Genomic DNA, 20783 nt, shown 5'->3' on the forward strand with positions numbered 1-20783 from the left:
AAATAAATAAATAAATAAATAAATAAATAAATAAATAAATAAATAAATAAAACCTAAATGGTCAAAAGATCAAAGTCAATACCTGAATTCAAGACTTCTTATAAAGTTACGTATTTAATACAGTGCGGTACTAGTCTCAAGAAAGACAAATAGATCATTGGAACAGAATAGAGAATCCAGAAGTAGGCACACATATATGGTTAATTGATTTTCTACATGGGTACTAAAACAATTCATTGGAGAGAAGATAGTATTTTGAAACCATTGGTATTAGAATAATTGTATATACATGTGTGAAAAATGAACTTTGATTCATACTATGAAATATATAAATTCAAAATATAGATCTAAATATAAAACCTAAAATCATAAATTTCTAAAAGAAGACATGGAAGAACAACCTTTATGACCCTGAGTTGGGCAAAGATTTCTTGGATTCAACACTAAAAGAACACTCCATAAAAGAAAAAAACAACCCTGATAAATTGGACTTCATTAAAAATAAGACTTCTGTTTCTTATAAAGACAGTTTAGAGAATGAAAAGACAAGCTGTAGACTGGAATAATATATTTACAAAATAAACATCTCATAAAAGACTTGTTTCCAGAATATGTAAAGAACTTTAGAAACTCCGTTATATGACCATAAACAACCTAATAAAAAAATGAATGAAAGATTTGAACAGATACTTCACCCATGAAGATATACAGGTGGTCAATAAGTACACAAAAAAGATGCTCAACATCATTAGTCACTAGGGAAATGCAAATTAAAGCCACGGTGAGATACTACTACACACTTTCATAATGTCTAAAATTAAAAAGTCTGAACATAACCGAGTGTTGACAAGGACGTGGAGAAACGAATTCTCATACCCTGCTGGTTGGAATGTAAAACTGTATAACCTCTTTGGGAAAGTTTGGAAGTTTCTTTAAAAGTTAAGCATTACACTTACCTTGCTACCCAGGTGTTTTACTCAGGAGAAATTAAAGGGATTATCTATAAAAAAAACTTGTACAGAGGTATTGATAGCAGCTTTATTTGTAATAGCCCAAACCTGTGAAACAACCTATATGTCTATCAACAGGTGAGTTGATCAAATAAATTGTGGTGTAGCCATACAATGAAATACTACTCAGCAATAAAAATGATGGGGCACCTGGGTGGCTCAGTCATTAAGTGTCTGCCTTTGGCTCAGGTCATGATCCCAGGGTCCTGGGATCGAGCCCCGCATCAGGCTCCCTGCTCAGCAGGAAGCCTGCTTCTCCCCCTCCCCCTCCCCCTGCTTGTGTTCCCTCTCTCGCTGTGTCTCTCTCTGTCAAATAAATAAATAAAATCTTTAAAAAAAAAAACCCATAATCTAAGCAAGGAATATCCCCCACCCCCAGGGTAGAGATCCTCACGGTGGCTTCCAGGGGAATTTCAGAATTTCGATGGGCTCCGCCCCATGCCAGGTGCACACCTCCCAGTGAGAGGACTATTCTATCCATGCCTGCCTATCATCAGACTTGGCCACTCAACTTGTTCTTGCCACTGAAATGTGAGAGAATGCACCAATTCTGAGTAGAAGCTTTAACAGATCCAATGTTTTGGAGATTTTTCTTTTCCGTCTGCCACAAAAAATAGCATTCCTTGGTAAGAGTTACTCCTTGAGCTACATCCTGGAACAAAACATGGGGCACAAAGCAGCAGATGACACATAACATGAGCAAAAAATAAACTCTGGTACTTTGAGCCTCTGAGATTACAAATATGTTAAGTTTGAGTTGTCCCTGAAATATAAAAGTAGAGCAGTCAGTGAGTTGGATTCATGAGTCAGATACTCAGAGAACAGAGACTAGATCTGAGCCAGAGATAAAATTTGGGAGTTGTCAGCATCTAGGTTGCATTTCAAGCATAGGAGTGGGTAAGATCACCTAGAGAAAGAGTAGAAAGGAAAAAGTGCTGAGGAACACAAACATTTAAATGACAAGTACAGGAAGATGAGTCTGCAAGGGAGACAGGAATGGCCAAATATTTGGAGGAAAGCCACAAATGAGGTTTTTAATGCACTCCCACTTTTGCTGTCCTCATTCTTTGTTTCTTCTGCTTCACTTACTTCAGCCTAGAGACTGCTAAGCAAGCATCAGAACCTGCTGGGTGCACCTCACACTCTGAAAGATAAATTTTTCTTTTACATTACTGGATTTTGAGCACCTTTTGGACAGGGATTGTGCCTTCCTAATTCACCTCTGTCCCTTCAGAGCCCAGTGACGCTGCCTTGTCCCAAATGTGCCTAGCTGACCGTAAACTCTACCCTACTAGTCATCTGCCCGATTCTTCACCTTAGTCTTTCCCTTTGATTCCTTTTCCTCCACATGCATGTGCTCAGGCTTTAATCACTAATTATTTTTAAATAAATACTGAATAGATACATAGAAGCTGAACATAGGTGTAAAGTATAAAGTAGTACAATACAGTGAACATCTATGTGTCAACCACTCAGTTTAGGAAAAAGAACCTCACCATTAGCTTTGAAGTCCCTTTGTGTTTCTCCCCAGTTCCACCACAGTGCCTCATTCCACAGAGGAAACCACCAACTTGCATTTTGTGGTTCTCAGCAAACGAGGAATAGAAGGGAACTTCCTCAAATGGATAAAGAGCATCTATTAAAACCTATAAATAACACCTGATGTTTCTTTGCTTCACTTTATAATCTTACCAAGTGGTTTACATTCCTTAAAAAAGTTGGAGTTTGCATATATTTTATCTTCATAGAAATAAAATCATACTCTAAGTGTTACCCAATGTTTTTTTTCTTTGTGCTCAAGATTATGTTTCTGGGATTTGTCCATTATGGTGTATGTAGCTGAAAAGCTTTCATTTCTTTATCTGTATTGTATTCTAAACTGTCCCACAATTGATTTATCCTTTCTGCTTTAACTGTATTATGTAAGTTTTGATATGTAGCAATTTCGTTATTGTTCAATTCTAAGTATTTTTAAATATCAATTATGATTTTTTACTTGACCCATGACTTAGAAATACATTTTTTTAATTTCCAAATACATGGAGATATTTTACATATCTTTTGTTATAGACGTTTGTTTTCTGAGACTATGGACTCTAACAGTGCTGTTCAGTAAGTAGTATAATGTGAAACGCATATGTAATTTTAAATTTTTCAATTGCCACATTAAAAGAAAAATAAACAGGTAAAATGTGTAATATATTTTACTTAACTCCATATATACAAATTATTTAAATATGTAATCATCTTTAAAAATTATCACAGATATTTTAGATTTTTGGGAGGTACTAAGTTTTCAAATCTGGTGAGCATTTTAGATTTAGGCACATTGTAATTTGAACCAGTTACACTTTAAGTGCTTAGAAGCTACATATGGTTAGTGGCTGCCATGTTGGACCATACAGGTTAATCAGACAACAGTTGTTTGAAATTTACTTTCTGGCCTAGGATGTCCATTTCATGTGAGCTGGAAAATAATTGTGTGTTTTTCTACTAAGTGGGTACAGGGTTCTATACATGAACCTTAAATCAGTCGCATTGTTAAAATCCTCTATACTCTTACTGAATTATTTGTCTGCTTAACCTTGGGTTGCTGCATTATGGCTTTCTTTTTTCTTTTATAGTTTTATGATTTTTAAAAAATCAGGATATCATAGGTCTTGACTTTTTTTTTTTTAAAGATTTTATTGATTTATTTGAGAGAGAGAGAATGAGAGAGAGCACATGAGAGGGGGGAGGGCCAGAGGGAGAAGCAGACTCCCTGCTGAGCAGGGAGCCCGATGCGGGACTCGATCCAGGGACTCCAGGATCATGACCTGAGCTGAAGGCAGTCGCTTAACCAACTGAGCCACCCAGGCGCCCGGTCTTGACTTTTTATCTGTAGAAAATCTTTGAGTCCCAGGTTGAAGATAGGTTGCTCCCAAAAATATTGGTGTTTTTTCTACCAGGCATCTGGAGATAAAGTTAACCTATTACCACTTTAAGATACCTTTTCAACATGACGCTCTTCGAACCACTCGGGTTGTATGAATTCACAATAAAAATCTGCATTAGGGTTAGTTTGTGTTTACAAATTCCTGTGAGAGATTTATATTTTTCCCTCTACATAGCACCAAAGTTCAAAACCAGTAATTTTCTTTTGTACCTTAAGAGGTGTTATTTGAATTTTACACATACTAGGTGTGAATTTCACACATTTACTGCATGTGCAGCTCTTTGAGATGCAGCTTCATGAGGTGAGTTTCCTTTTAGACTCTCTCTCCCGAGCCCTTCATGGCTGTGAAATTTAAAGGTCAAGTTCATCAGATTTGGAAGGTACCTTCAAGGTGAGAATTGGTTTCAATGCTCTACTTATTATTGGGGGTTCTTCCTTTTACTTCACTTTTTTAAATATTTAGTTTGAAATAATTACAGAAAAGTTACAAAGACAGTAAAGAGAGAGTTTATGTTTCTCTTTGGCCCATTTTTAATAACAATGACACATCTGTAAAAACTAAGAAATTAACATTGGTATAATACAATCAACTAAACTACAGACCTTATTCAGATTTCAGTAGTTTTCCACTCATATCTTTTTCCTGTTCTTTCACTTGAGTTTTGTTCTCTGCATCCTTCCCACTTTTTGTCCAGCTCACTGATGAATTTTAAAATTTTTTTTGTAAGTTAAAAAAATGTTTACTTATTTTCAGTAGGAGAGTTGTCAAAGTACCTAGTCCAATACACTTCTGGAAGAGAAGTCTGGGGAGTTTTACTTTTTTAAAAAATAAGTTTCCCTCAAATGATATTTATAATCCTGGTTACCAAGTCCAACGTGTCTTCTTATGCTTGTGTCCTTAAATTTTTCTAGCCTAGAAATGTAGGCATTATTTTTATTATGGTAAAAAAATATTTAATAATATTTTAAGAGTGAGACTAGAAAAGAAATCAAGAGATAGATTGAGAGTCTATTTTAATACTATAGGTGGGAGAAAAAGTCAAGAGCCTTAACAAGGCTGTTGGTAGAGGGAAAGGAAGAGAGGAAATAATTTGGAGTTCACTCAGGAAGCAAAATAATAGAATTTGGTATTGAATGGATGTGGTAGGACAAGGAGAAGAAAGAGTCAGAGAAAACTCAGGGATTTCAAACCAAAGATTTTGACTCTTGAAGATTTTCAGATGTCAAAAGGAAAAGCAAGATTGCAGAAGATGATAGTGAATTTGTTTTTTAATGGATCTGGTATTAATGGTTCTTTAGGGTGGAGATGTCTAACAGGCAGTTATAATTGAAAGCCACAATTTTGAGAAAGGAGTCCGAGCTAAAAGGAACAGGGTGGTGATAGAAAACAAGAGATTAGAAAGAGGAATAAGCAATGTAGAAGAATTACCTACACAGAAACTAAGGAAGGACGCGGTGATTACGGAAGAGGGAAGGAGGCCTGATCAACAAGTGTGCTTTTGCCACTACTTGTGATATTCAAAGGCTTAATTTCAGTACCCCTTTGAGATGCTCTTATGAATCTTCTGCACTTACCTCCACCCAGAGGATTACAAACTAAACTTTAAGATCCATTTATGTGGATTAAACTATTAAAATGTTCTTTGTGTTTTCTTTTCAATTTTCTAATATGTTTTGTACTATACCATACTTGAGACATTACCTTCTACTTAATTTGGTTTGTTCCTATCAGTACTTGAGAAAAGTAAAAGAAAAATCTAGCCAGAACCACAAATGTGTTGATTTTATGGCATATCCCAACATATTTTCCCTTTTTTTAGGAAAAAAATATTGTCTAGTGTTAGAATTTAGTCATAAACTTTGGAACCATAATGTGTAATGTTTTATGATATTTATGACTCCACATATGTTGTTACTATTTCATGCAAAAGTAATACTTACCTTGTATGTAGTGTTTGTAAATTGCTGTTAATGGTAAAAGTAGTATCTAGTGGCAGTATATATATTGCTAAAGAGAAGAAACAGACTAAGTTGTGAAATACTATTCTCTGAGCCAGGAACTGCAATTTAGGAAGAGTATCAGGGTCTTGACTCATTTGTTGGGTTTATGGTTTTCAGGGAATTAATGCTGATTTCACATCAGAAAAGCATCGAACAGCTGCAGGAAACCCTTAGACAGAAGCTGCTGAACGATGATAACTGGAGAGAGAAGGTAATGATAATGTAGCTTTCATCAGCATGTGTCTTATTTGCTTTTTAAAAATTCTATCTGTTTGGGGCGCCTGGGTGGCTCAGTCGGTTAAGCGCCTGCCTTCAGCTCAGGTCATGATCCCAGGGTCCTGGGATTGGGCCCCACACTGGGCTCCCTGCTCAGCCAGGAGCCTGCTTCTCCCTCTCCCTCTGCTTGCCGCTCTCCCTGCTTGTGCTCACTCACTCTCTCTGTCAAATAAATAAATAAAATCTTAAAAAAAAAATTATATCTGTTTGCCAGGAGACTATTCCAGATATCTTGGCTTCTATGCACATTTTGATTCCTTCTGGAATTTCCTAGACCAAACATGCTTACAGTGTGTGTCTTTACCAAAATATTATACAACATAATGGGAAATAAAAAGGTAAGAACAGAATTTAAAATCTTGTAAAATTAAGATAGACCTTAGTTCTCATGTAAAAGTATAGTTTTTATTTTTAAGTATTTACCTTTTTCCTGTAAAGGGACAGAATCTGCATTTGACTACATTCTTAAAAACAGGGGAATATTTATTTATTCTCACAATTTTTCTGCTTTTAAGAAGATACTACAAGAGAATGTAAAATGACAAAATTACTCAGTTATGAACTTTTGGCAAAGTAAAATGAATAAGTATTTAGCTCACTGTTTACAAAGAAAATATTTTCTCTTACAGTACTGAAAAATGCATTAATTTTTGTCTTTGGATTTTTCTAAATCTTTCAAAGTTTCAATAATAAAGATGTATTACTTGCATAATTTTAAAGGATACAAATAATATTCTCAAAATTATTGGTCCCTACCTTCTCGGGCCTTGTACATCTCTAGTCATTGAGGCTGCAACCCATCATTTCCCTGTCATAAACTTCTGATACTCCTTGATTGATCCCTGGGCCTTAACCTGAACAATTCCCTGAAGGCTTTCCAACTCTTTCTCTTGCCCAGCTGATGCCTGCCCTAGCATTAGCCTTCATCCTTGGTTTTCTGTTAACATTGTAAATTTGCATCTAGAGATAGAGCTGGCTACTGAAATTCAGATTGCTTGACTAAAGTCCTGACAACCTGTTTGGTTATTATCAGATTCTTCTCCATGATGACTAGACCCTATAACTTGTAACCTCAAGCAACAAGCAGTGGCCATGTCAAATTAACATCACCTGGACTCTTCCACCCTACCATCCACCAAATTGAAACCCTTTAGATATTGTTGCTGGCTCAGGTCAGTTCTAAATTTTTCACTTTCATTTCCATTCTTTACTCAGTTGGCCATACTCAGGCATTAATGGCTCTCTATAAAGCAATCCCACTTTCCTTGTCCCTCAGGGATAGCACATTCAGGCTGTAAGAGAAATGATCACTATAACAACAGTTCCATAGAGGCAACAATTAAACATTGAGAATACAGACTAAAGTTGCTCTAAGTGGTTCATTCTTATTTTGTTTTATTTTGAAGTATGGATTTTTTCTTTTCCTTCTTCTCTAAAGCCTGCATTTCTTTAATTCTTTCTAATTTTTATTAGCTTTGGGGTATTCACTTGGCTAGTCTATTCTTATTCACTTCCTCCATCCTTACCAATCCATGTTTGAAAATACAAAAAAGATGATCAACCTAACCAGCAATCCAAAAAGTGCAAATTAAAACAATGAGATTATTTTTTTAACCCCTCCAGTTAACAGAGTGGTTTTGGCATTGTGGTAAGTTCTTGTGAGATAATCTTTCATACTCACTCTTTAAGGGGCTGGAAGTAACAACAACCCTTTGGAGAGCAATTTGGAAGTATGTAATGAAGAGATATTGTAAACATTTCATCTTTTGATGCAGAAATTTCACTGATGGAATTAATGTGAATAGAGATTCACAGATTCTTCCCTTCCTTCAAACACCTGAGCTCCTCTTAGACTGGTAGAGTGAACTTTCCTGCCTTTGCTGTGTAGAAGTTCTTTATCTTCATGGTCACACCCCATGAAGGACTTCCAGATACAATCTACTGGAAAAGTCTCTGCATTTACAATTTACTCTATTACTGCTGCTTACTGTACCCTGTCTGTGAGGCACTAACACAGCAAGTGGACCAAGTTAATGTTAGCATTTGATCATATAAAAGCATTATGGTCTTGCTTCATGCTGTTAATTTGATGATGAAAATAAACCTAAGTAAGATTTTCTAAGTTCTTGCTAAGACCATGATATCATTCCAATAAATTAATTATATCATAGATGTATTTTGGCATGTATAATTTTCTATGATATAAATGGGCACTTCATTTTGTTGAGAGGACATGACTTCTTATTAATAAATCTTATCATTTAGCTTAGCAGTAAATCAAGATCCAGACCAGTAAAGCCAAGGAATGATAATTATGTCTTGGCTGTGCTAGTTATTGAGACTATGAATAAAAAGTTCCCTAAAAGTCCTCTCATGAGAAAGGAAAATCACTAATATGACACTGTCATCTCTTTCTTGGGTCACTGTGCCTTTGTGTAGGAATGAAATGTTCCCTTTACAAATATATAATACACATATTAGAATAAACTTCGTAACTTAAATGCTTTTAACATTCAAAAAAAGTGGATAGCAATTTGTGCCCGTACTTAATTATTTTAGAGTACGTAAAAAGCACATAATAGAATCAATAGTTGCTATGCAACAGGATGGCACATTTTAAAATAAACTGCATATTTACTAATTGCCATGGATTTTTATTTATTTCAAGTATTCCTTTGATGTGAAAAAATAAATTAATGTGCATACTGAACATTTAAAATTGGTCCCAAATACACATGTTGTTGCTTTTCAGTTAAAATTTTTGTAATTATAGAATTTCCTATAGCCAGACTGCTGACATTAAGTGATAGTCATGTGTTGAGTATTACTTGGTAGTGAGATAAACAAATTCCAACCAAATATTTTGTTAGATTATTATTAAGATATCCTATTTAGGAACATTTTAGAATTGTACTACTATTGACCTCATTTTAAATAGTACATAGAACGTTTAAAAACCAATAGTTAAAACAAACAAACAAACTGAACATTACTTCCTGGCTGAGCAACTGGATTAATAGTGAAAATGCAGGGGGGCAAGGGTAGTTGGAGTTTACCTCAAGAAATAGTCTATTCCAGCACCAAAGGGAAGCAAACAGAACATCTAAAATTCTTCAAAATAGAAGAGCCAAATGGCTGAATAATTCCTAATGTGTTTAAGTGTACTATTAATGGAATTTAGAAGGATAACTTGTAAAATAACAGAATTTGACAGGGATGAATTGTCATAAAATATAAATTTTCATTTATGCATATAAATGCATGGCTAAAAAGAATATTGAGAGCACACTTTAATTTATAAAATTATAATGTAATTTTCAAAATTGAACTAATAAAATCACAACATTTTAGATCTAGAATAGCCTGCAAATATCATCTGATTTAAACCCTTAATCAAGATAATAAGAATAGTCTCCATTATTAGTGTTTATTATATACCAGGCCTTGTGCTTAATGCTTTCCATAAATGTAATTTTAATTATTATAAAATTATTATTCCCATTTGCACATGGAAAAAAATAAGGCTCAGGGAAGTTAGGTAAATTGCCAAAGTTATATAGCCAGGAAATAACAACTGATACAAACCTGGAAAAAGAAGGAGAGCTAACTACAAAATCCAAAACTTCTGCATTTGGCCTAGATGGACGAATAGGAGCCAGATTTACCCTCTCTCCTAACTAACTAAGCCACTGGAGAAAAGATAGAAAACAATGGTTTCCAGACACTAGATATCAGACTACAAAGGATAGTGATTCTTAGAGATAGGAGACAAATGGGGTAAACTCTGTGATTGCCCAAACTTAGTTCCTTGAAATAAATTTAAGGCCACAGTGCAGGAAGTGTGAATCTAGGTAGTTTGGCAGGTTCTTTGAGTTAAGGAGACTAGAGAGATCAAGATAGCTACAATTCACAGGATGGTGTTCTCAGGGGAGAGCTGCACACAGAAAGAATGCTGGAGATCTACAAAGAGTCCCCATTAAGTATATGTATGGTCAGTGCATATGTGTGGGGAAACTACCCAAAGGCAGGGAAAGACCCATCTGAAAGGACTAGAGAGGAATACCATGTGCTCACACAAGGCCAGACTGGAAGACCTATAATTCACAGGGCACTGGGTAGATACTTCTCAGAAGGTTCTTGCATCAGTAGTAGGAAAACATTAGCCCTAGACTAAATGCTGAGCTGACTCTGCCTAACAAATTTTAAAAGGAAGAACTATAAAAATCAAGCTGACTCAAAGAAACTTAACAACATCCCAGAAGAGAGTTCAATAATACTCATAGGAATATAAAAATATCCAGCATCTAACAAGGTAAAATTTACAATGCCTGGCATTCAATCAAAACTTGCCATCCAAAAGGAAAAGGAAAACAAGGCTCATGATGAGAGAAAAATCAATGAATAAAAACTGACTCAGAAAGGCACAGATATTAGAATTAGCAGACAAAGACGTTAAAACAGTTGCGATAACTGTATTCCATTTGCCCAAAAACTAGAGGAAGAGGTGAGCATGTTAAGTAGAGATATGTATTATATAAAAAAGATCTAAAGTGAACTTCTGAGATGAAAAGTACAATATCTAAGATAAAAAGTACACTGGATGGGATTAGTGGCAGATTAGACATTCCAGAAGAAATGTTTAGTGAACTTGAAGACACACAACTGAAACAATCCAAATGAAATAAAAATAGGAGACTCAAAACAAACAAGAACATCAGTGAGCTATGAGACAAATTCAAGTGGACTAATATATGCCTAATTAGAATCCCCAAAGGACAGGAGAGAGAAGAAATGACAGAAAAAATATTTGAAGAAATAATGGCTGAAAAAAATTAAGATTTAATGAAAACTATAAACCACACATTCAAGAAGCTCAACAAACCTCAAGCACACCAAGGAGCATTCTAATCTAATTGCTCAAAAATAGTGATAGAAAGAAAATCTTAAAAGTAACCAGAAGATAACAGACATATAAAGAGGAACAAAAATAAGGATGACAGCAGATTTTTCATCAAAGACCGTATAAGTGGGGCACCTGGGTGACTCAGTTAAGTGTCCAACTCTTGACTTTGGCTCAGGTCATTATTTCAGGGTTGTGAGATTAAGCCCCGCATTGGGCTCCATGCTGCGTGTGGAGCCTGCTTAAGTAGCTCCGCTCAGCACAGAGTCTACTGGAGGATTCTCAGTCTCTCTCTCCCTCTACCCCTCCCCCCCTCTCTTTCTCTCTAGAAAAAAAAGAATATAAGCAAGAAGAATGTGGGACTAAAAGTACTGAAAGAATGAGGGGATTGGGAGTGCAAGCTGCCTATCTAGAAATCCACACAAAGTGAAAATATCTTTCAAATATAAGGGTGAAAGAAAGATTTTTTCAGAGATGAAAAAGCTGAGCAAATATATCACTAGCACATCCACACTGTGAGAAATGTTAAAAGAAGTTCTTTAGTCAAAAGAAAAATTACACCACATGAAAATATGGATCTATACAAAGGAATGTAGGACATCAGAGATGGCAAAAATGTGGAAAAACATATGAGTCATTTAATTATTTGAATTTCTTTAAAATATAGTTAACTATTGAAACAAAAATATTAACAACCTAATATGAGATTTATAACATGTAGAAGCAAAATATATTACAAAAATAGCAGTGTCTAAGGGAAAATTAGAAGTATACTATTATGAGATTCCTATACATGAAGTGATCTATCACAGACTGCATTAAGTTAAAGATGTAGTCTATAAATTCTAAAGCAACCACAAAAATAGAAAAAGAATTATAGCTAACAAGCCAGCAAAGGAAATAAAATTGAATTTTTTTTAAAAAACCTCAATTCAGAAGAAGACAAAAAAAAAGAGGAAGAGGAAAAAAGATGAGATGGACCAAATAGAAAACATATAGCAAGATAGATTTAAAGCTAATCATATCAATAATCTAATTAAATGTAAATCATCTAAACCAGGGGTCAGCATACTTTTTCTATAAAGGATCAGTTAGTAAATATTTTTGCTCTGTGGGGACACTGAGTCTCTTTTGGAACCACTCAGCTCTGCACAGCATAGCTTAAAATCAGCCATAGACAATAAGCAAATGAATGGGCATGGCTGAATTTAGTCTGTGGGCCATAATTTGCCAAGCCCTGGCCTAAATATCCCCATTAAATGACAGAGGTTGTCATGTTGGATAAAAATGCAAGATTCTACTATATGTTCCCTACAAAAAAATACACTTTAAAGAAATATTTTAACAGATAGGTTAAAAATAAAGGATGCATAACACAAAGTATATGCTAACACAAATTAAAGGGAAGAGGAACTAGTTGCTATTAGAAAAGTAAATTTGGGGGCACCTGGGTGGCTCAGTCAGTTGGGCAGCTGACTCTTGATTTCCACTCAGGTCGTGATCTCAGGGTCCTGGGATTGAGCCGCGTGTCAGGCTCCGCTCAGCACAGAGTCTACTGGAGGATTCTCAGTCTCTCTCTCCCTCTGACCCTACCCCGCCAGCACTCTCTCTCTCTCTCTGTCTCTCTCAAATAAATTAATAAATAAATTTTTAAAAAGAAGGGTAAATTTCAAAACAAAGATCAGAATATTTAGAATATTAGCAGGGGTAATGAACATCATTTCATAATGTTTAAGGGATCAGTTCACCAAGAGGACATAAATAATCCTAAATGTTTATTCACCTAATAACAGGGTTTTAAAATTGATAGACCAGCAAGGAGAAATAGACAAATCCGTAATTAGAGTAAAAGATGTCAATAATAGCCCTTTCTCAATAATAATTGATAGAAAAATACCTAGAAAATTAGTAGAGATATATTCTGTGGAAAATAATAGTTTTTTAGAACAACTTATTTTTAAGAAATATATTGGACAACACTATTAACTAACATGACCTAATTGATATTTATAAAATTCTCCATTTAACAGCAGAATAAAGATTCTTCTCAAGTGCACATGGGACATTTACTAAAATAGATCATATTCTGGAGCATAAGTAACTCTCAATAAATTTGAAAGGATTCAAGACATACAAAGTATTTTTTCTGACCACAGTGAAATTAAAATAGAATTTATTAACAAAAAGTTATCTGGAAAGATCCCCAAATATTTTGAAACTAAATAAATACCAAGTCCATGCCCTTAATCACTATGCTATGTAGATGTGTGAGGAGACAGGCTACATGGAAAAATGAAACATGCTGAGCAGGGAGCCCCACGCGGGGCTCGATCGCAAGACCCTGGGATCATGCCCTAAGCCAAAGGCAGATGCTTAACCGACTGAGCCACCCAGGTGCCCCCTTCCTTTTCCTTCCTTTTTTTCTCTTTACCTACAGTAGTTTGTTCCAAGGAATAGTTTGGGGACAAGAAGGACTTGCTACCTGACTTGCTACTTGACTCGTTCTGTCCATCAGCTACCTCCTTTTCTTCCCTGAATACCTTCTGTGTTTCATCCTCTTCTAGGGACTCCACTGATTTCCTAAATGGCCTCTTCCCCATAATAAATTAAAAAAAATTTTTTTAAGTCCTTCTAAAGTCTTTCTGTCATCTAATTTACAGTTTGTCCTGTCCCATCTAGTCTGCATATATTCTTATTCTCTTAATTCAAGCAATGAAAAGAAATTAAAGGATTCAAGGCATCTTTGGGAGGCAAAGTGAATAGAACTTGGTGTTGGATTAGGTGTGAAGGGTAAAAATGATGTCCCAGTTGCTGACCTGAATAACTAGATGGATTGTGGTTACTGTGTCTTGACTGGGGAAGGAACAGGTGGGGAGGGGATTGTATCTAGGTTTCTGGTTCAGACAGTTTATTTGAGACACCTGTGGTATATCTCAATGGCTAGCAGGGATGGGTAGATGTAAGTACCTGGAATTCAGAAGAACATCTGTTTTTTGGGGTTTTTTTGAGTGCCCCTGAGGCTTCCCTTGCCTTTAGGAGTCCACGAGAACAATACATTTGAGCAATGCTATCATGTTCCTAAATGATCCTTAGCATCCTTTTTCTCAAACAATCCAGAAACTTATTTTGAGAGAGCCAAAATAACTCCTTGAATTGAATATAAATGTAATTGTTTTGCCTTGGAGGAAATGCTTAGTCCTATAACCAGTGCAACAAACTCGACTGACCCCACACTGGGGCTAGTCTTTTATCTGTATTTTATTTAATTTAAAGGACCTTATGTAAACTTTCTTGGCAAATTTTCTGTTTTCTGGCACCCTGGTTTCAGTGTTTCCCTGAGAAATTCATGTTGACCTCTTTCCTCCTCTCAGAGTGATCTGAATCACAGAGTCACAGTAAGTCAAGTTTGACAGTTTTTCTCCCAAGTTATCTGGCATTTACTCCCTCTAAGAACTTATAATCATGGCACAATGTAAATCTAGAGCCAGCCTGTCACTGAGATTCTCTCATCTCGCTAGATGAACCAGGCCTGAATGACTCCAGTACTCATAGATTTGTTCTCTCTCTTGCTCTAGTAGGCAGAGCCAAAACCAATGGTTAAAAACCACAGGGAGAGAGATATTGGCTCAACTAAAGGAAAAACTGCCTAATGCTTAGTGCTGTCTGAAAATGGAAATGCTTGCTGGGAAGGAGTGAGTTATGGTTTCTAGTGGTGTTGAGGCACAGGGCAGACAACCGTTTGGTGCAGATTCTGTGGTAGAGACTGAAGAGTCAGAGCATAGAAGTAATCTCCACTGACTATTGAATCTCTGCTCGTGCTAGAGCTTTATACATATGTTTTGTCCCGTTTATCCTCATAACAACTCCCAAGGCAACTAGTTGTAACCCCACCAGGAGAGGTTACAGTCACAATTTAAGATTATACAGCTAGAAGGTGGCAGAGCCAGGGTTTAGAGCCAGGATTTAAACTCAGCTTCCTCTGAATCCAAAGCCCTTGCTTATTCTTTCCACAGTTCACGGAAGCTTAAGAAATGGAACCAGGGGATTTCTAAGGTCCCTTGCAGTGCTGTGGTTCTGTAGAAGTACAACATGGATACAGGCATCACTGACTTGACTGTGTTTTCCTTAATCATCCTTCTGGCCTCAGTCACATTAAAATGATAACCTGTGACTCCAAAACTTTCTGGGATCTCCATCAAGCAAAGACCATTAAAAAAAAATCAACATTTGTACTTTGTATCCCCTCTGAGCGTTCAACAGAACGTAGTCTAAAGGCCTCAGAATCTTTTTTATTTTTTTCTTATAGGGTTTCTGGGAAGGACTGAGTTTATAATACACATATACAGAAGATGAAGCTTTTAATATTTCTGAAAACTGTCGTAAGATATTGTCCTAACTTCTCCACACATTTTACAAGTCTTAGAAGGTCTTAGAAGATCTTGAAATATTTGACCCAAGGTCAATTTTTCTGGCCTAAGTTCTGAGTCAGATTATTTTTAAACATTAGAATTAAAAAGTTAGATTCATTAAAAAATAAATATTAGAATTAATTTTTTAAAAAATTAGAGTCTGAAAATAAGCTTAATTTACTCATCTTAAGGTCAAATGGCTTTGTATGTGTGTTAAATGCTGTTTTCTAGATTGAAGCTGAGCTGGCCAAGGAAAGAGCTCGACATTTAGTTGAATTTGAGGAGCAAGCTCTGCTTTTTAAGGAAGAAGCTAGGCTAGAACTTGATATTGAAAAGGAAAAACACCAAGAAATAATCCAAAAGTATAAGAAAGAACAAGAGGAACTACAAACGAAGGTCTGTCATCATGATGTTCATTATTATTTAATGGGTTTGAAACTATAGATGTTGGTTATTTCCTTCTAAGAACACTGTACAGTATTTTTAACTCAAGCAGCTTTCCTCAGGGTCATTGTGCGTTGGTTTTAGCGACATGGGTGGAGTGGTTTAGATCGTTTCCAGAATTAATAGCTGAGATAAATCATATAAGCATACAATACAGCTATGTATGGAATTTTTTTCTACTAAAATAAACTTTTTTAAAAGATTTTATTTATTTAAGAGAGAAAGAGTGAGAGAGAGAGAGAGAGCACAAATGGGGGCGTGGGGGGAGAAGAAGGCTCCCCACTGAGCAGGGAGCCAGATAACACTAGGGGCTGGATCCTAGGACCCTGGGATCATGACCTGAGCCAGAAGTCAGACGCTTAACTGACAGAGACACTCAGGTGCCCCAAAATAAACCTATTTTTTAAAACAGCATAATTAGGGGCATTTGGGTGGCTCAGTCAGTTAAGCATCTGACTTCAGCTCAGGTCATGATCTTGGGGTCCCGGGATCCAGCCCCAGGTTTGGCTCAGTTCTCAATGGAGAGTCTGTTTCTCCCTCCGCCTCTATGCCTCCACCACCCTCATGCTCCCTCTCTCAAATAAATAAAATCTTTAAAATAAATAAAAATAAAAGAGCATAAATTATATAACTAATAATTAGCATGGTTAGCTATTTTACCAACAACTAAAGCCTATCTCCTTTAATTGCAAGTATTTCCAATTCTAGATATTTTTTGAATGAAGGGAAATATTTTAAAAATGTAATCTACCTCCATAATTTCTGAAACAGTATGTCCTAAACATAATTTTTTTAAAGATTTCATTTTTAATCTCTACACTCAACATGGGGCTCAAACTCACAGCCCCAAGATCAAGTCGCATGCTTTTCCAACTGAGCCATCTGGGGGCCCCCTAAACATAATCTAAGGTTTTGTTTAGGTTGCCTGTTACTATAAGACCTGAGTGTCATATATATGCATGTTTTTGTGTACACGTATATATTTGCGTTTGTGTATATGTATATGTGTGTGTATATTAACCAAGATTCAGTGGGGAAATCATACTTCGAACAAACTCACTAACAGTCTATGTAAATGAAGTATCAGATGAGACTTAATGGCCTCTACTTTGGTGTACAGGAGATATGGTACAGCCTTTTCAATAGCACTGTCAACGATAGGCAGGGCCAGCTACATGATTATGTGACAAGTACGATATCACAGGGTCCCACACTCAAAAAGGCTTCGTACTACTTGGGTGTAATGCTCTGCAAATGTTGTCTTGAAATTCCTAGTAAGTTTACCTTTGAATTTGTGTTTTGTAAGTAAAGTTCTATTGGGACAGTGGTGCACTTGCTGGGAGCTTGAAGTCTCAGCTCACCCAAATTTCTACCTCTCCTAGACTAGTTTGCTCTGAGAAGAGGCCTCTTAAGGCAGATCCCAACTTGCCAGGGGTTATGGTTTTTCAAAGTAAGTCATAAAAACAGATTTTGTAAGTGAATTCTCTTGATTTTTAAAAGCTGACTCCCTTTTTGAAGAGATCAAAACATATCTGTGGCTATGTGAGTCTCCTGTCCCGAGGATAATCTGGTCTGTTTCAGTGTTGACTCGCCTCTGGATGATGGAAACTACTGCTCAGACCTAGCAATGACCCTCTTCCTTCCTGGATTAATTGAATATAATGGAATGTTAATTTAATTTTTAAAGTTACTAAGTGTGAATAGATTTCGTGCAGAAGTTATTCTTAATGTAAATTTAACATTTGAAACAAATTTTGGATATATAACTCTTAAGTAATAGTTCACAAAATCCTTGGAACTTTGGTCTATGAATGTTTTCCAGATTCTTCATGGACTGGTTTCTTGTTATACTAATATTTATAATATGACGATATCCATAGCATAAATAATAAGGATATGTTTCATCAGAAGCAGCTTTGCTCTTCCTGGTTTGTTTTCTTTTCTTTGTGTTGTTTTTTAAGGAGAAAGAAAACAAGCAGCCTTTTCCCTTCTAAAGACTCCCAGGACTCTCAGCCAAAGCTGCTCATCTTCTCTCATCTCTTTATCTCTCATTCTCTCACCTTTTTATCTAGAGGTACCACCTACAGAGACAGTATATTTTCAAAGTGTTCTGGTATTCTCTAGAATTGCACAGTCTAATATGTTAGCCATGTATGGTGACTTTAATTTCAATTAATTAAAATTAAATAAAATTTAAAATTCAGTTCATCAGTCACATTAGCCACACTTTTAATGCTCACTAGCCAGTCCTGGCAAGCCAGAGCCTATTGAGTGCATCTCTTTCCAACTCAGCAATTGGTGATGTCACCTTGGAATCGGCCAGGGTGAGAATATTTACACCATCGAGACTAGATACAAATCTGGCTTTTGTGTGTATATGAGTCAGTTGCTAAACATTTATTGACACACTACTGTCAGTAGGCACATGTGGCTAATGGCTACCATATTGGGTATCACAGAGTATCTCTATCATCTGTTGGGTAGTGCTGCTTTCAATGTTGTAGTATCTGGGGTACCTCCAGTCATTGTAATAAGAAAGAAAAAAATATATCAAATGAAAACTTACTGCTATGGTATGAGTAGAATATAACTATGGTGCTCCCCTATATGCACCCCCAAACATCAGGCATTTCTAGGTCCCAAAGCCACCTCATACTGAATCCAGACAGGTACCTGGATCAAGACTTGAGCTGTCCTTGGTAGCTCAGTCCAGACACAGAGATTTATATATTTCCAAGGATGCCCAAGTCATTAATATGCAATTCCATTTAAGGTGGTAAAAATACATTTTAGTCTTAACATTTATTTATTTATTTATTTTAAAGATTTTATTTATTTATTTGACAGAGAGAGACACAGTAAGAGAGGGAATACAAGCAGTGGGAGTGGGAGAGGGAGAAGCAGGCCTCCCGCCGAGCAGGGAGCCCGATGCGGGGCTCGATCCCAGGACCTGGAATCATGACCTGAGCCGAAGGCAGCCGCTTAACGACTGAGCCACCCAGGCGCCCCTAGTCTTAACATTTAAAAAGAAAATCTTGAAGGCCTACATAATATCATAGGATTTGTTTTCATTTGATCAGAAGCGTACACTGATTATTTAGAATAAACCTCTTAGAACCTTAAGAACTCTGTGGTTACCTAGAGATATTGCCTACAAATTAATAGAAGATTTATCTTACAGATATCTGACTTAATCGCAAGCGCTACTAGAGATCTAAGGCTGGAAGTGACCGCTCTTGAAGAAAAACTCCGTGAATCTTATATCCGGTATACTGAAGATTCTGAGTCAAAGGAGAAAGAAATCGAAAACCTTAAAAATGTGGTTGCAGAATTTGAATCCCGCTTGAAGAAGGAAATTGATAGTAATGATTCTGTTTCAGAGGACTTGAGGAAGGAAATGCAGCAGAAGTCAGATGAGCTAGAAAGAGTAATGCTGGCACAAACACAACTGATACAGCAGTTTAACCAGTCCCAGGAACAGGTAGGAAGCAGAGGATGGAGCCCTCACCATTAGTGAAAGAGCACACATTCTTTCCAAAAACGAGACAAGCAGACAAAAACATGAAAGGCAGCTTGGGGTCATGCAAAGAGTTGGGGACTATTAGTCAGGGACTTGGAATTACATCCTGGTTGTGTTCTTACCTAGGCAGTCACTTAACTCTCTGCATCTGGCTTCCTTTTCTATAAAATGAATTCACTGAACTACATAATCTCTGCGGTTTCCTGGCGCACAGTTCTACAATGTTGTAAATGACCATTTAAAACTTCTAAGACTAGGGATCTTTGTATATTTATGTCTTATTTGTTTTGATGTTAAATCTTTGCCAAAGAAACTTTTAGAGCACTTGCCACTTAAGTTCAGAAAATAATTTGGACAATATATTTTATTTTATTTTTAAGATATTTATTTATTTGAGAAAGAGAGAGAGAGAGCATGAGCAGGGGGAGGGGAGAGGGAGGGGCAGAGTGACAGGCAGACTCCCCACTGAGCAGAGAGCCCAGATGTGGGGCTCTATCCCAGGACCCTGAGATCATGACCTGAGCCAAAGGCAGCCGCTTAACTGGCTGAGCCACCTATGAACGCTGGGACAATATATTTTAAAAGTAATTTCTCTTTAGGGCTTTATCTTTCCGTCAACCTAAACTATAAGATAATTTACATGTGTTGGTCTTCTTTCTTATGTATGCATGATTATTTCAGCAATGTTTTTATTTAAACTAGAATGGACTTATTTTGATTTGAATTTTCTTTTCTAATAAAGTCTTATTTCTGAACTGCTAAGCAGTTTAGGGCACACAGCATGGAGGAGATTCATATTTGAATCTCCATGATACGATGTTTCCTATTTCAGGAAACCTGAATTCTAGTGATTCTGCTTCTAAATTTCAAAGAGACCCTCAGGCTTAGCACTCAACATCTCCAGGCTTCCTTTCCTTTCCTTTTCTTTCTTTCTTTCTTTCTTTCTTTCCTTCCCTCTCTCTTTCTTTCTTTCTCTCTCTCTTCTTTCTCTTCTTTTTCTTTCTTTCTTTCTTTTCTTTCTCTCTCTTCTTTCTTTTCTTTTCTTCCTTCCTTCCTCCCTCCCTCCCTCTTTCTTTCTTTCTTTCTTTCTTTCTTTCTTTCTTTCTTTCTCTCTCTTCTTTCTCTTCTTTCTTTTCTTTTCTTTTCTTTCTTCCTTCCTTCCTTCCTTCTTTCCTTCCTTCCTTCCTCCCTCCCTCCCTCCCTCTCTTTCTTTCTTTCTTTCTTTCTTTCTTTCTCTCTCTCTTCTTTCTCTTCTTTCTTTTCTTTTCTTTTCTTTCTTCCTTCCTTC

General features: G+C 36.3%; 1 protein-coding gene across 1 annotated transcript in view; it reads left to right on the forward strand.

Moving 5' to 3' along the window:
* LEKR1 (leucine, glutamate and lysine rich 1) overlaps positions 1-20783 on the forward strand; it is a 177859-nt gene that overhangs the window by 139297 nt on the left and 17779 nt on the right. Inside the window, exons 10-12 of the mRNA XM_034997690.1 lie at positions 6064-6157; positions 15763-15927; positions 19157-19456. Coding sequence (XP_034853581.1) covers positions 6064-6157; positions 15763-15927; positions 19157-19456 — 559 coding nt within the window. The remainder of the gene's footprint in view (positions 1-6063; positions 6158-15762; positions 15928-19156; positions 19457-20783) is intronic.

This window comes from Mirounga leonina, unplaced genomic scaffold (assembly GCF_011800145.1).
Source record: "Mirounga leonina isolate KUSES-001 unplaced genomic scaffold, KU_Mleo_1.0 Mir_115, whole genome shotgun sequence".
NCBI lineage: Eukaryota > Metazoa > Chordata > Mammalia > Carnivora > Phocidae > Mirounga > Mirounga leonina.